The sequence below is a fragment of the Anoplopoma fimbria genome, chromosome 23 (genome assembly GCF_027596085.1).
Source record: "Anoplopoma fimbria isolate UVic2021 breed Golden Eagle Sablefish chromosome 23, Afim_UVic_2022, whole genome shotgun sequence".
Lineage (NCBI taxonomy): Eukaryota > Metazoa > Chordata > Actinopteri > Perciformes > Anoplopomatidae > Anoplopoma > Anoplopoma fimbria.
Window position 1 is genome coordinate 13,909,506 of NC_072471.1, and position 17,078 is coordinate 13,926,583.

Consider the following 17,078-nt stretch of genomic DNA (forward strand, 5'->3'; position numbering starts at 1 on the left):
GCAAAATATTTTGATACATGAAAAAACATTTTGGAAATGATGACATCCATCGCTTTTGTACTGAGATAATTGTGTGTGTGTGTGTGTGTGTGTGTGTGTGTGTGTGTGTGTGTGTGTGTGTGTGTGTGTGTGTGTGTGTGTGTGTGTGTGTGTGTGAGAAAGAGGGAGGGAGAGAGGGTGGAAGTTGGTGGACTGCTGCACACAATCTGTCTTTTAGTTTTTCATGATAATAATAATAATAATAATAATAATAATAATAATAATAATAATAATAATAATAATAATAATAATAATAATAATCATCATACAAATGTCAACGTTATGAATGAAGTATCTAACTATTCGGCACAGCCCTAATAATAACCCATGAAGCCCCAACCACAGCAGGAAAGATGTCCGCTATCGTTAGCAAAAAGAATGTAAGTCTGCCTTTGTATAAAATAGTGCATACTGCAGGTCATAAATGGGTGTTCCAACTTATGCTTCTCAGGTCCATAGATAACTTTATCTATGTGCATCTCTCGCTCTTCAGGTTTTCCATATCGTTGTTTTCCATAAAGCAATACCGTCAGTAGGGGAATTCATTATTGCCCAAACCCAGACTACCTTTAACCTGAACCTCATGGTAGAATTTCATCAATCCATCAGTCAAGAATCTCTCTGATTTCTTAGTGTCTCCATGAGTTAGACTACTCCCCGTCTCCGAGCGGATAAGTTTGGGATGTGCTGTGTCAGGTCCAGACTTTAAAGTATCACACAGCGGAACCGTCTCTCCCCTGACTAGAGTTGTGGCTCAACTAGTCAAGACCCAGTTTCCATACTTGGACCATCGCGGACCCAGCTCTGCACCTCTCTTCTTAATGTCATCAGTTCCCTGCTGTAGTTCTATTATACATCTTTCATTGTCTTCTCATTTCTGCTTCTCTCCACCGAGCCTGATGAACTTGGCCTCTCTGTGTGGAGACAGTGAAGTGAGACATTCTTCCTCTCTCTGCGCTCAGCCTTTAGAAAGACACTTTCCATGGGTTATATGGTTGCCTTAGTACAGGACTGACACAGAAATGTCTGGTTGTTCCAAGAGAACAGCTCCAGGGACCTCACATACTTTTTTTTTTTTTTTTTTTTTAAAACAACTTTCTTCTATGTTTTGAAAAGGTGTGTGCTTTTTAAGCCCGCAACTTTTCTCATGAGGCTCAATATGTCTCACAGTAGGAAGGAAAATACAGAAGGTTTGGTTTCAGCGACTTGTTCTGCTCGTAAACACACATATCACACGAGACTCCTCCATGTTGGGCAGATTGTTGGTCCAGCAGGCTGGTGGTGAAATTTAATCACCCATGTCCAATATTTAACAATTAACAAATAAATCTGGGCTGTCAAAGAAAATGTTTACACAATGGACACTGACAGACCAAATGGGTGTACCAGTACTTGTATGTATGTATGTATGTATGTATGTATGTATGTATGTATGTATGTATGTATGTATGTAATTAAAAACAAATACATACATATACATATATATTGAGCTAGCAGAGGTAATGATAAGTCCTCTGCTGCTTGTAGAAAATGCTCTTAGGGGGAAAGGATACTGCGGTTTTACTCTACTTGGAAGACATTATCTGAACTGCCTGATCTACTTTCACTTCTACCATTACCCAACCTGATTTCCTGTTAACCCTGTGATTGTCTGACTTTTGTAATTGGTGAACATACACAAACTCTCAGAGAAGAAACCAAAGTTCGTTGCCGACAGTGGACCAGGAGAAAAAAAATAAAAAATGAAACAGCTTAATAAAACAACAAGTCGGTAAAGACAACCACAATCTTCTGCAGCAGCATCAGCTCTGAGGGCGTAATCCACAGCTTCTCATGCAGATAGTAGGCAAAATAAAGCTACACCTCATTAATTCTGTGATGGATGGAAGTCAAAACCATAGAAAACAACTTGCGGTTTTGACTTGCACTTACATTTCGGTGGCGAGATTACTTTTCCGAACTGTGGATTGTTTTGGGGATTTTTTTTGGCATTTTAGAGTTGATCTTTAGCTTTTACTATGAAACTGCAAGAGATGAGAGACTAGATTTTAAATCCCGAGGATGAGATGACAGGTTCAAACATTCCTGACCCTCTGCTGAGAGTACGGACTCCCGCATGGAGCGGCAAACTGAAGAGCTGTTCTGCACTGATGGTTGTTTAAGTGGCTCCTAATCATAATTTTAAATACATAACAGTGTCGTTTTTTTGAGACTTTGAGAGACTCTTAATGCATCTAATGCTATTTAAAATCATCTTTGTTTAGGGTTATATATAGGGTTGGTTATCTTTTACATTTGAACCCATGACAGTACCCAATTGTACCTTTTTCTGGAATTTAATCTCTGTAATAAAAAAATTATAATTTCAGTTGTAAAAAAGTAAGTCAACTTTGTTATTTACTTAACATATTTAGTTATGTTTAAAAAAGAATTCACACACACACCATACAAAATAAACCTCTCTACCTCCCTCTCCCCTTTCCAAACCCATCCCTTCACATTGATTTAACAGGAATCTGTACTTTTATAGGAATTACGTCAACAATACTGAGTTTAGTATCCGTTTAAAAGTTAAAAGTCTAGGCATTGATATAACGGATTATTCCGATCTCTTGACCTGCATCATGTTATCTTACCTGCCTGATTTCAAAATGTACTTTAGATGTAATGAATGAAGATGACACAAACCATGACAAATGCAGTGAGGAAGCCACCTGATCCAGCAGGAAAAGTAAAGAGAGGACATTGAGGTTGAGTGTTCAGTGACTGAACACCATCTGCCCAGTGACATTCTGCCTGTTTAGTATGTACGACACCGGCTGGTTTGTCATAAAGTCTCAGTGCATGCAGCCCAAGGGCACACTCTGTCTTCTTTTTAACATATGACGTAATAAAGGGGAGGTTTAGAGGCCGGTCACGGTGTGATTTGGTCCTGGAGTGTGTCTTTGTGTTCTCCAACGTGCCAGTAGGGACCTATAAAGCTCACTTTGCAGGGAAGATGTGATTTCCACCAAACAGCGGCAGCTTTGAGACATTGAATGCAACAGCATGCTTTGTGGGAGAGGGAGCGCATGCCTCATGTGTGTGTGTGCGTGGCGTGCGTCCCAGCAGGGATGGGAGCTAGCTTGGTTTATTTCGGGGCTACGGAGTGTGACTCATCAGAGCCATGATGTGGGCGACGCTGTCCCAGTGGGCTGGTGCTCCCGCAGACAAACACCAGTACACATGCAGACATGCAAAACACCAGCTTACAGACACATTTGTGCACAAAGGAAGGCACAAGTGCATAGAAGCAAACACAGGCATGTTTTGCAAATGCCCACAGAGTATCCTAAAAGGGCCAATAACCCACTAGATCAATGACTAAAAAGCTATACTGCTCCAGAACTGACGTAATGGGTCTACTGATGGATTTTGTCTCGTAGTATCATTTACCATCAAGCCTTGTGGAGCTTTCATTGGGTTGCAGGAAAACCCACAAAAATAGGGAAAAGTCTCCCACGCAACAGTCATATTAGATTCTATTTGAGGAGGAGCACAAAGACAAAGTGGAAGAACGACTGACATCCCTGGGGCCTTCATTCAGGAAATGATACAATCAAGTGACTAATCCTGTGTTTTCAATCCGGGTATCTTCCCATCAGTGCATGTGAATGACAATGACAACAAAACTGACGCTTTAGTGATTCACAACGACGCAAGAGCTGCAGATATCATTAATTATGAACAGTATCTGAGGTGGGAGGAGGACTTATCAGAAAACATTATCTGTTTTTTGGTTTGTTTTTTGTCAAGGCCGGTGAGTTTGTCCTTTCCTCACCATTTCCTCTTCACCCTGTCCATCTCCACCCCTCTAGACATCTTGGAGTCCAATCTTCTGAGGCTCAATTCCTGTCCTCCAGCCTCCTTTATCACTTTCCCCGCTTTAATCTTTTATCTCCTTCTAGTTTTCATTCCCTTGCTGCGATCCAATATCTGTTCATCTCACTGCTGCTTTCACTATTTCTGCTCGTCTGCTTTTGATTGCCATCTCTATTCCACGCCTCCAACTGGACTTTATCATGCGAACCCCTCCCTCCATCATTCTTCCTTTCTCTTCAGAGCAACCAAAAACCAGTGGGATTAGACCTCACAACAAGGTTTTTTTTAAGCCTTAAACATTAAGATAGCTTAGGATGGTAAAACACCATAAGAAAGGTGAAACAGCAGCTGCATATCTCTCTTGCCTCAGTTTTGTTTTTGTTATTCTGGAAAGGATGCTAGAGTCACACTGAGGTCAGAGCATCCTTTTCAAACAAAATTATTCATGGGTATATTTTAAAAAATACCCTGCTATGTGCGTTTGTCCTAGCCAGTCAAGGATAAATGTGTATATACACAAGACGAAAGCAAGATAACCGTTTACTCGGTATGATGACTACAGAGACAGAGAGATAAAAAGAGAAAGTGACAGAATTAAAGAGAAACAGAAAGAAAGAGAGAAAAATGGGAAAGATGCAACTCCTTTTCTCCTTCCCCCCATGAAACGTGATCAACTGCAAACGTGAGTCAAAAGTCCAGCACAAACACGCGCGTTCACACGCGTTCATGTACGGCGAGCACTCACAGGGTCTCGTAGGTTCTCCTCTGCGTCTCGCGGAGCAGCTCTGGGCTTCAGCTGCATGTCGTCGCTACATTCGTTGTCAGAGGCGGGCGGCGACTCGGCCAGATCCGGGAAGTCCTCTCTCGACCTGGGGCCTCGGAAGCGGATCTTGTCCAGGCGCTTTAGCATGGTCAACACCGCGCACCTGGGCTTTACCTTAACATGGTGGACGGCAACCCTGTGGGGACACAGAAACACAGGGGCTATTGTTGGTACGGCCTGTTTGGTAAATGTTTTTCCTTTTTCTGACTAAAATAAAAATGGCGATTTATAAGAAAGGTTTTAATGTTACAATTCATCCTCAGGGGAACATGAATTAGTGGAACATTTGATGGCAATTTCCACCTATAAAAAGGATTCTTATTAGGAAATGACTTCAACAAAACAAACTGACTTTTACTTTGATTACATTCATTATTTTATCAAAGTAGGTTCCACCTCTTTTTGGTGTTTTATCTTTAAATGCATCTCAAAGCTCGCAATTTGGCCCCTGCCAACCCCCTACTCACGCCTATCTGAGGTTGCTGAACATCTAAATCGATTTTAAATCCCCTTTTTGCCTGCATCAAATTTTCCCAGAGGTAACACATGACGTTACAATGCCACCTCTTACCTTTAATGCTATTGAAGCGCTAACCTTGTCAGTGATTGTCCCCTTTGGCCTTTACAGGAAGATGGAACCAGTAACCTTGTTAGAGCCGGTACAACCACATCCTATCACTCCTCTGGCAAACAGTTGGCAGCAGCAGATCTGCTGAGCTAATTTATTGATTTCATTTCCGTAGCGGGAGCAGTGGCAATGGTTGTGAGTGGTTGTGAAAGGCTTTATGCTTGTGTTTTGGTATCGAGGGATGGGGTGTTTAATGATGACAGAAAGAACAGGGAGGGCCGTTTGTGTCATTTTACGGAGCCACAGGAGTCAAGCTACTGCAGCATTTCCTCCGCATTCAGAAGCAGTAGCCTGATGGTGCAGTAAAATGAATCCCAAAATACAGACAGGATTTATGACCTCAGTAATGTTCACCAAAAGTGAGCCAGCTACAGTACAAGTTAGCAAAAGATCTCAAGAAGCATTGAAATTGGGGGCCATTTTTAAACCACAACAGGTGCGTGTTATTCTGGAAAGGATGCTAGAGTCACACTGAGGTCAGAGCATCCTTTTCAAACGAAATTATTCATGGGTAAAAAAAAAAAAATGAGTGCGTTTGTCCTAGCCAGTCAAGGATAAATGTGTATATACAAGACAAAAGCAAGATAACCGTTTACTCTGTATGATGACTACAGAGACAGAGAGATAAAAAGAGAAAGTGACAGAATTAAAGAGAAACAGAAAGAAAGAGAGAAAAATGGGAAAGATGCAACTCCTTTTCTGCTTCCCCCATGAAACGTGATCAACTGCAAATGTGAGTCAAAAGTCCAGCACAAACACACGCGTTCACACACGTTCATGTACGGTGAGCACTCACAACAGGTGCTTAACGGTTACTGGCCATGTGTATTGCCAGTAACAGCTGATCAAATGTCCTATTGGCCTATTAAACTCTGATTGCACCCAAAGTGTTGACTTCCTAGACACCCATCTCCATTAAGTCTTTCCTTTGAATGAGAAATGCTGACTGAGTGAAACAACAGTGAAATTCCGATGCAGTAGAACTCTATCCGGCCAGTCATCCTCCTGGAGTCAATATGACCGAGTGCGGTATGTCAACAAATTGTCACAACAATCCGTCGTCCTTTTCCGGCAGCTGAGCACGAAGCCACGTAATGTCAACATGAATGTGTTGATTTTTGAATGCTGTGGTTTATCATTTAAGAAGGGATCAATAGTGGCTCTTCTTGTTGTAATCCTTGGAGATTACTTGATCCACCTGACTGGATGACTACTACAAAGATCTGACTGATTAACTGTCAGACTGTTTTTTGTGCAGATTGGCGAACTAATAAGCTGACTGGCTCGTTGTCTGATTCACGGCTAGTCTGACTTGCTTACTCATTTTATTTCTAAAAACTCAGGAGACTGTTGACTGGTAATCTAGACCTACCAGCATGGGTTTGTCAATGACTACCCATTCATCTCGGAGTCTAAGCTGAATGAATATTTAAATAAGTAAGAAAGTCATCAACTCAAATCACTTTCATATCATGTGAATAAAGACAAAAGCAGATACATTTGCAAATCCCTTATTAGATCAATCCTCACAACACGATTCCTGGTCTGGTTCTGGTTTGCCGTTGTGAAAGATGTTTCCAATGCTCTTATTCCGCCTCTTCGTTTCCCGTAGGTGACTCTACAGTTGGTATCGTTTCTGTGCCTGTAGAGCTCGTTTGAGTGCACACATAAGATTAAGCCACAAACCTCACAATGGGAAACTCCAAAGAGCTCAGCACAGACCTGAGAAAGCAGCATCTAACTGATGATCACTGATGAAGTAGAATATCAACAAATACAAACATTAAATAATAACGTTATTAGCTAAAACACACACGGACTAATATTTCACATTCTGTAAGCCCATGTGGGAGGACCTCGATTATTAAATAAATACATGAATAAAAATTAGCACTGCCAGTAACTGTTAGTCTGTATACCATTATCTGTGTAGGAGAGATTAAGATGTGGGGAAAAGGTCGCAAATACAAATATCCTATTTCCTCACGTAGACCACCCGCCCACATCGGCACATTTAAGTGGAAATTGCAGAGGTGATTGGTGGGTTGACCTTTCCTCCCCGAGGGGTGAGTGGAAACATGGTGAGTGGCGGCTTGATAAACACTTCCATTCACTTGTCGAGACACCTGACAACAGTGAAACCTGTTCCCACAGTGTCCACCTGAAGCAGCCTGCTCTGAGCTACAGCTCACACCACCAACAGTTAGTTAGCGAACATGAAATCAAGCCAGAGCCATATTAACTGATGGAAGCATCAGTTATACGTATACCAATTCGAAAACAAATCCAAGAAATTCACATTTTCATTTCAGAGCAAAATTGAAAATGCAATCAACAAAATCACACTACATTCAGTCTGCAAGTAAGAACTTATATTTTAACACAGCCATAATATTAATAAAACAAGCTCTTATTCAACAGCACAGTACTGGTTCCCAGGCCAATCCCTGTCTCCTTCCACTGCGGTCTTTTTCAGGCTACATTTTCTTTATTTCCCTTCATACGGATTTCTTTCTCCAGTCCAGAGGCACTTTAAACCACAACATTGTCTTTAATAGGAGGATGAAAAGATGAAAAGAGTAAATGGGAGGAGGAGGAGGACGAGGAGGAAGAAGCTTCAGCTCAAGGTCTGATCTCTCTGTGAACGTTGCCGTGGGAATACACACAAAACAGGCCTCATGATGCATTTGCGCAGTTATGTACAAACACAAGGACACCTCCGTCCTCCTTAATCATAAGTCGCTGCGAACACACCAGCTTGGGGAGATGCCGGTCATAAGAAAACAAAGAGGCAAAGATATGCGCACACACACACACAAAACAACATAACAATGTAGCAACACACACGCAGATGGATGCGGTTTGTTTATTACTGCATATATTAGTAAAGGTTGAGAAGCTTGACAAGCCCGGTGTGTGTTTGATTTGCAAGCCTAAAGACTGTTCTGAGTGTGCGCGTGTGTCTGCTTATGTCTGTCGGAGTAATCCTCTAGTAATGACCCGTAGTAGCTTGGGGTTACTCCTGGTCACGCTCAACTCTTGCAGTAGCCAATCACAGTCATTCGTGGATATCAGGCTGTAGGAGGCAGCCTGGTGCCCTTTGCGCTACATTTCTCAATTGTATCACAGAAACAAATCGTCTGCAACTGTAGTCTCTACTAAAGCTGAAATGATGAATTGATTGACAGACGTTCATTCAGCATACGTTGACGTTCAGTTTGTCATTTAAATCCATAAATCATAAAAATGAAAAGTGAAATGTGATGATTTGTAACTTTAATTATGTTTTATATCTCTGTAAATTGACTATATTTGTTTTTTTGGGGCTGTCATTTCTCTAGTTTCTACAATTCAACTGCATTTCAAAACTGGCATTCAAGAAATAAATAATTTAAAATGTCCATAGCTGGTCAATAATATCCAAGATACAAGATGTAAAGGGATTCTTTTTCAAACTAATTAAGAACAACACACAATAATTAATGTGATTACAGTCGGGCTGCAAATTATTATTTTTTGTTATTCACTCATCTAGCAGTACCTTTCCTCATTGATTAATTGATCCTTTGGTCAATATAAGCAAATAGATTAATCACAAGTTCCCAGAGCCCACGGTGAGATCTTAAAAAGTCTCGCTTTGCTCAACCAACACGCTACAACTCAAAGACATTCAGTTAACGATCATATAAACATAATAAAAAGAGATTAATCAAATTTGAAAAGCTGCTACTTTCAACATTGTGCTTCAAAGTTGTTGATTCATTTTGTTTCGCTTTCGCTCATATCATCTTTTAAAGTAATTCTCATTCTAGCTGAGCAGCCTTAATGTATTCACCACGCTACGCTGATCACATGACAAGATTGCAAGTAAAGCCTGCAATGTTTTCAGATATATACATCCCCTGTTAGTAACCATAATAATGTATCTTTTATGAGCGCCATTACAGGCATCACATTCTTTTATGTATTAGTGTCGGGGCATGGCCACTTTCATCTGAGGATCAATTTGTTTGGCTCATAATGTACAGTGAATGGTAGGCTAATAAACCTTTTATGAGCTCAGCTGTACACTCATCTTACTTTAATATATACTCAGGTGCATGGCCTCACTATCACCCCTGGCTATCTACATCTATAAGAGGATACTGGCATGGTATAGTCACATGAGACGCCAGTGGCTCTTTCTACAGTTACGTCCTGTATAACTGTTGCCTATCAACCATGCATGAAAGGGAGGGGGGAGTGGAAACATTCAAAGACACCACTCACTGTTGAGTACAATATTATTATTATAGTCCTTTATCCAATACAGGCTATTGCAAAACTAAGCCACTTTCTGTATTTTCTGGGACATTAGGAAGTCAGTTTGACAATGACTGCTTATTAGCTGGAAATGTCACAGTGTGGGGTTTCTAGTTTGGTGACTGACGCAAACCCCGTTTCCTTTTACAGGTGCTCAAACTCAGATGTGCTGCATAGAACCATCTAAGGTCATCCTGTCGACATGTTGCCTGGTTTCTGTAGAAACGAGGCTCAGTATATGGCAAAGAGGCTCACCTGTAGAGCTAATGTCAGCTTCTACTTACATAAGACACTGTGAGGCAGAGATAGAGAGATTAGCATGACCTTTAGATAAATCCTTTTTCATTTGCCAGCATAACCCAGAATGTTCCTAGCTTCTAATTTAGCCTGTATTTAGCTCACTTTTGCTGCATTTACAGTGGAGAGACAGGCAACAGTTGGTCAGAAAAAAAAAATGCCAAGCTACTGCCATGCTGAATAGTAACAGTCTGTAATGAAACAAAGTATCCTGGCTGGTTCCTTTCCAACTAAGAAGACAAGACATTTATATTTTCTTATCGGCCTACAGGAAACTATTGTATCACCTCTCAAACCAAACTGCCCTAAAGCATTGGGGGTTTTTTAAGTTTTTTCATCAAGCCTCATATTTATTTCATGTAAACCCTGGGGATGGAGCTGGAGGAAGGGAGGAGAGTGCAGATATGATTAACTCTGATTAGACCAATTACACACATTCTGCTCTGTTTGTAGTTGGAGCTTAAAAAGGGTTTTAGATCGCTCAAATTTGGAGACAAGAACAAATAAAGACATGGTATAAACAAGAAGAAAGCACAAACTTTCTACCTTGCCCACTAATGCAACCCTGTGGGCAACATGTAGCTGGCTGAACAAAAATAAAAGTCAGTGATGACGTGCATTTTTCAAAGCATCTTGTCCGGGTTATTTTTTTTATCATTGCAGATTCTGAAAGGCTAGTTTGTGTTTTCATGCAAGTCAAGTGCATGATGAGCAGCTTTTTTTCCCCCCAGCACTGATATTAGCTATAACAGCAGGTTTTGAAAAGAGTCAGATCAGAATTGGCAAAGTGAGATTACCTGAAAATAGAGGTAAAAACTACAACAGACAGCGTGAAAATACTTTGTCAACTCAACTGCTATCATTTCACCATGCTGTTATATAAACAAGGATACAAACAATCAATACTTCCTTAACAACACGTCAATCTGCCCCCACTGGTTCAAATTTAGATGGACAGTGGGGACAAAGTGTCAACGTCTTTGGACCTATTTTGTGAAGCGAAACCAGGCGGGATCAATTCAGGGCAGGAATCCAATCCAACTGCTGATACAAATAGGAAAATCATGTTTGCTTTGACAGCACCTTCTACTCTTAATACAGATGTCAGAGCTTCCTGCTGTCAGTGAACACATCACACCAGCACTTGTAGAATAACTGCACGTTCAGGTACATTATGTAAGTGACAAGAACATAAATAAACGTACAACAAAGTACATTCTTTAATGTCTGACAATGTCTGTGATGCATTCCAGGGTCGAGTCGGTTTATGTCATTCTCATAGTGTACGACCACTGTCCAAATGACTACACCAAAATGTGCATAACAAATATTAATATCAAGTAGCTAGGCTGTATACATAGTGGGGTTTTTTGTGTGTTATTAGGGGTGTTTGACGGTTGAAACCGCCAATGGACCGTTGACATCACGACTCCCTCCAACGGTAGCTACAGTTGAACGTTGGCTAGGCCAAACTGCACCGTTGAATTCGAATGTGTCCGTTATATTTGAAATTAAAAATGGAGTCAGCGACCGAATTAGAACGCTGGAGTTTTAAGTTAAGGCCTCGACGTAACTGTTCCAATAAACCCCCTCATGCGGTCGGACATTTTCTCAGATATCACTCACGATATCAGAGACACATCATCCGCATTTTTTGGCTGACCCCCGACACATAAAACAATTATCCCTAATGTGTTTTTCTAATAATAGCCACTTGAAGGACGCAATGAAGAAACGCGAGTCGTCTTACCCAGCACGTAAATCGTAGCAAAGTTTCATGAACACTGAGATTGCCTCTAGTCTGCTTTATCCGTCAGTACACCTGCTGCTCAGGACGTCTACATTAGCGCCAGCCCGCACGGCGAACACTGCTCGCTCGGTCCATCCATCCCGACAATGTCCGCTGGTTTCTGCCCACAGGCTGGATGTCGTCTCCCGGTCTGGCAGGTCAAACACTGTGGTGCAAAAACAAAGAAATACCAGTTGCGTGTCCCCCTCCCTTCCTCCCGTCTAGAGAGAGAGCTGCCCGGAGCTCGCAGATACTAGCTTCCCTCGGAGGTCTCTTGTTGATTTCGCAGAAACGGGCAGCGAACAGGGCCGAGGACGTTTCGTCAGTGAGCGGCGCTGCTTTCTTAAAGGGGCCGTACGCGCTGAGTGACGCTCCGGAGACGGGACGGAAACACAAGCGCCTCTCACCACCGCCTATGAATTATGAAACACGTGGGTAAACAATGGCCAAATTATCAGATTGTTTAGCATTAATGTGAAGAAACACAGACTACTGTAGACTTTCTCCTGACTGTCACTGTGGTGCATTGGGTTCTGCGTTATTTCTTTAATATATATTTACAGTACAACAGCAGCGGAGGCCACAGTCTGTCATCATGCTGACCAGCCCCCACCTGGATATACTGTACATTTATATTTTTATTTTTATTTTTATTTTTATTTTTATTTTTATTTTTTTTATTTTTATTTTATTTTTATTCTTATTTTTATTTTTATTTTTTTTTATTTTATATCTTTTTTATTTATTCTATTTGATTTTTATTTTTATTGTGTAATATGTTGTATTTATTATCTGTTTCTGTAATTGAGCTGCTGCTACACCCGAATTTCCCCCATGGGGATCAATAAAGGAATAAAGGAACAGTACCAGTCAAAAGTTTGGACACACCTTCTCATTCAACTACTTTGAAGAATCTAAAATATAAAACATATTCTGGTTTGTTGAGCATTTGTTTGTTTACCACATCATTCTGTCTACAATATTAATCTACAACGTAGAAACAAATAAAATAAAGAAAAACCATTGAATGAGAAGGTGTGTCCAAACTTTTGACTGGTACTGTGTATTTTGTATTTTTGTTTAATATAGTCAATCAAAAAGCTTGAATGTGTATGTGTAAATCCTCCATTAGTGTAATTTCATCTAAAAAAAATATCAAATTTTAGGATTATTTATTGACAGATGTTCGATTTTCTGCTCATGTAGTTTAATTCAAATGGTGCAGTTATTTTATAGAAAAGATACTTTGTAATAACACAAATAAGTAAACTTACAAAAATAACTGGACATTGTTTCTTTTACCTTCCAAATCAAATATGTATTTCCAGGAAACAGAATTAAAAGGACATTGCAGAACAGTAAAATACAGTTTTAATATTTTTATCTAACAATTTGGCAAGGTTGAAGCTGTTTCAAACCATTCTCCAATCCTCCAGAAATCAAATTTTGGTGGAATTTCTTTTTTGACACAGCTTAATGTACAAATACCCAAATTCATAGACAATATACTAAGGGAATTACTTCATCGTCCTCAAGGGTAGTTCTGTCCCTGGCACTAACAGACATGTTTGTACCAGATTGTTTCTGTTTCACAAGATACAAATAATCAGTCATTATTTACTATGACCTCATAACCTATGACTTAATCCTAACCGAACCATGAATAGAATATATAAGTACAAGTAGGCCTATAATACATTTAAAGGTGAGTTTCTCTGTGTTTGACCTCTTAAGGTCAATCTTAAAATGAGTTCAAGTAGGCTGAATAGATGAATGGACACTTCCGCAGCATTATTTCTGCAAATAAAGAATTCCACACACACTGAAAAAAAACATGACAGTTTTTAAAGTGCTAACCTTTGCATGTTTGTCTGCGAGCCTCTTCTTGTCTTCTGCAGGTAATGGCATCCAAGAGTTTACGCTGAAGTCCCACTTATCCCTCACTTTCAGAATTCATGTTTCTGATAGATGACAATCTCGAGGTAAACTCTGACAATCATCCCGTCATGGCACTTACAGCACGGAGGAATTTGGGATCAAATGGACGAAGAAGAAGAGGAGGAGTTTGAGTGGCTGAAGAGTGAAATGGGGTAGAAAGCGAGAGAAGAAGAAACAGGAGTCGACCGACTCCTGACCCCTGAGATGAGACCATAGATTACCGGGAAGTAATCACTTTCTATGTCTGCAGTCAGACTACCAATGAGGCCGGTGAGGATCAGTGTAGTCTTGTCCTCACTAGAACTTTGCCCCAGTTGTCCTGCGGCTGCCTTGTTGCCTCCTCCTCCTCACCACAAACATACTGTCTGTGAGCGGCCTATACATAATAATCTAACATGTTGGCACAAAAAGATCAGACTCTCCAGTGTTGTCGTCATTTTTCCCATCATTAGGTACCTTAAAACAGTCATGAAAAGATAAAGCCGCGTCCTATCATCCCAGGTGCAGCTTCTGTTAACAAGATGTCCATGTTTGTGTGACTTCAGCTGCTACTGGAGACTAAATAAAGAGAGAGTGCATGTGTATCGTGCCTCCACATTTGTTTAGCCAAATGAGGCACTGACAGAGAGGACTTTCCATGTCCAGCTCATGAGGCCTTTTCTGCAGTGAACATCCATCCATCCATTATCCGTAAGCGCTTATCCTGTTCAGGGGCTGGAGCCGATCCCAGCTGACATTGGGCGAATGCCTTTAGAGAACAGAAGGGGGATATTTAGAGTCCTTTAGAGAATTTTAGAAATAGCACAGGACTTTGCATTACTGATCAGATGATATGAAAAGCAGCAAGGACACTGTGAATAATGTGACTCCCGCAGTAATACAGGCGATCGTTTGTTACCACTCATTACTTTCAGAATGCTATCTGAAGAACTGCTAAGCACCACTTTACTGTAAGTTTGTGCCATTAAAAAGTATACACTAATAAAATCCTGCCCCATCGGTCTTTTTATACAGGCCTTTTGACTTGGCATAGTAGGAAAAGCACAGGTGTTACTAGTAACGCTAACGATGGCTCTGTACCATTCAAGTGTTCCAGTGAGAGTGGGTGAGCCAGCAGGCAGGACCCTGAAATCAAAGCGTAATTAATTTTAACTATTTACACCTGTGCTTATTAAGCAAACTTAAGTTCACTGAAGCAGCTATGATCAATATTTCATAACAGCTCTCATGATTACTTTTATGTGAAAGGGTTCGCTTGTAGGGAACAGTTCCTCAAAGCTCTGATGACCTTTGTTGCGTCTTTCAGCAATTTTTTTGTTTTTTGAAGATAGCACCTGTTCTGTTTTTTGGTTCACCCTTAGCAGCGCGGTTTTCCACCCTACGCTAACTTCCCAGCTCTAAACGGCAGCCAGAAGAAATTAGCATTTAGCTTGTGAACATGCTAGAAACAGAGCTAAAGGGATGTAAAGTATGTAAATAGGACACTTTTTGCTTACAGGTTTTGTATCTCTTGCAGGTTATTTCAGCAGCCAATGCTTTATCAGTGAATCCTCAAATACTCCAAGCTTGAATGGGATACCACTCAAGAGTTTGCATAGTAACAGAGATTGTGCGGCAGACAAGGGGACTAATGGTTTTAGATAGGATTCCCCTTTGGCATGCTTGTGACACACAGATCAACACAAACCACAGACATACACACACGGACACACAATGGATTTCTGGTTTGTGATCCTCTTCAGATGTCTTCTAGCAAAAGTACCGCTGTTGAGATTTCCTAAATCCCCCCTCTGCGCTCATTTAGAAACCCTGTAATAAACCTCTTAATCCCAAATCAGTATTTTCTAGAGGGTTGCACAACCACGCGCTTCTTATGCAACTGGCAGAGCATCCAGAGTCAATTATAGAACAGTTGGGAGGAAGGGGAGGACGGATGACGAGGCTGCTGATGCAAAACGAATTTGGATCAAGTGGTTGATTTAATACTAAAATGTCATCATTTTGCTGCTATCAGAACAGTCTTTTTCAGTGTATATTCATATAAATATTATTTTCACAGCAATGCATTATGGTATTTTACAGAGCTGTAAAATAATTGTACTAATTTATATTTCTATCACTTGAGACACTGTGTGGATTGCTATACTTCAGGGGACCTCTCATTGAACATATTCAATAATTGTAATTTTGTATGCATCATTATCTCCGTGCTGCTTCTTCTCTAAACTAATCCCAGCTTTTATTTTCACCCTCAAATCTTTCTCTTAACACTACACTTTAGGCTTAAATTTGATTTGCTACCCTAACCAAAGCCAATGTCTAATTGTTATCATAGAAAACATGATATTTCTATGACAAAAGATCACTCATTTAAAGTTTGAGGGGTAATTATTTTCTGATGTATTTGACACTTTGCAAGACAAAATACCTGCCTCATCATCACTTAATGGGTTGTGGCCACCCATACAGTGCTATACAGTGATCTAGCTCAAGCCACAACAGTTCAAGCTTATTATTTTGTTTTTTAACACCCCACCACTTAACATTTTTACAGCTATGAAAACCAGGATTATGTGCAACCTTAATTTTGAAGCCTAAACCAGCTTTTAACACAAACAGCCATTTTAAATTAAATGTAACGCCCTCAATAATCTTCTTCATATGAGCGATGGGTTTCCAACTTGAGCACAAAATGTTCTGCCACATGAGAGGCTTCTGTTTCTGTCTTTGCTTTCTGGAGAGAAGCAATATTACATATTTCTGTGCTAAGTTTAGCAACATTTGCATCAAAATGTGTTGCAGCGTTGCCAGAAATGTTGCCAGGACAGTGTAAATTGGATCTGATCAAACCTGATGAAGCTGATTGGTTTTCTAACCTTTAAACTCTTAATAAATAATAATACGAAAAAAAGTACTCCCCCCATTTTACATTGTTTAGTGCTTATTTAGTGATAATATTTAATATCATGCAATATGTTTGATTGCTTATGAACTCGATTTCTTCTTTATAAAAGGAAGATTGTGTTCTTCTTCTTTTTTTTTGAGTTACAGAGTCCCACTTTAAGAGATTCCCCTCATCCTCTCATCCTTTCAGTAACTGTCCTCACAAATACAGAGATACCGGATCTCCATGTGACTTTACATATCTCACCAGTAGATGGCACAATTGGATCAGTCATCCTCTTCCCTCAGGACGGCTGTTTTTAAGCACAGTGGTTCCTTAAGGGTGCCAACTGTGGCTCTCATGAGTCTGAATTATTTAGTCGGCCGGCTGTGATGGAGCGGAGATAAAGAGGAGGGCAGAGCGTCACTCTGATAGACCTATGAGAACATTTACATGTGCCTACTCAACCCCTCAAGTTTCAAGTCAAAGCTGTTATTCCAAATTGAAACATTGACCA

The 17,078-nt window shown here is 40.4% G+C and overlaps 1 protein-coding gene across 2 annotated transcripts in view; it reads right to left on the reverse strand.

Annotated features, from left to right (window-relative positions):
• Nucleotides 1-12,039, reverse strand: part of gramd4a (GRAM domain containing 4a) — a 48,187-nt gene extending 36,148 nt beyond the window's left edge. For both annotated transcript variants that reach the window (XM_054624762.1, XM_054624761.1), the window contains exons 1-2: nucleotides 11,701-12,039; nucleotides 4,646-4,859 (exon numbers count right to left, since the gene is read on the reverse strand). In XM_054624762.1, the coding sequence (XP_054480737.1) occupies nucleotides 4,646-4,859; nucleotides 11,701-11,729 (243 nt within the window). In that variant the 5' untranslated portion in view covers nucleotides 11,730-12,039. The remainder of the gene's footprint in view (nucleotides 1-4,645; nucleotides 4,860-11,700) is intronic.
• Nucleotides 12,040-17,078: the final 5,039 nt, after the last annotated feature.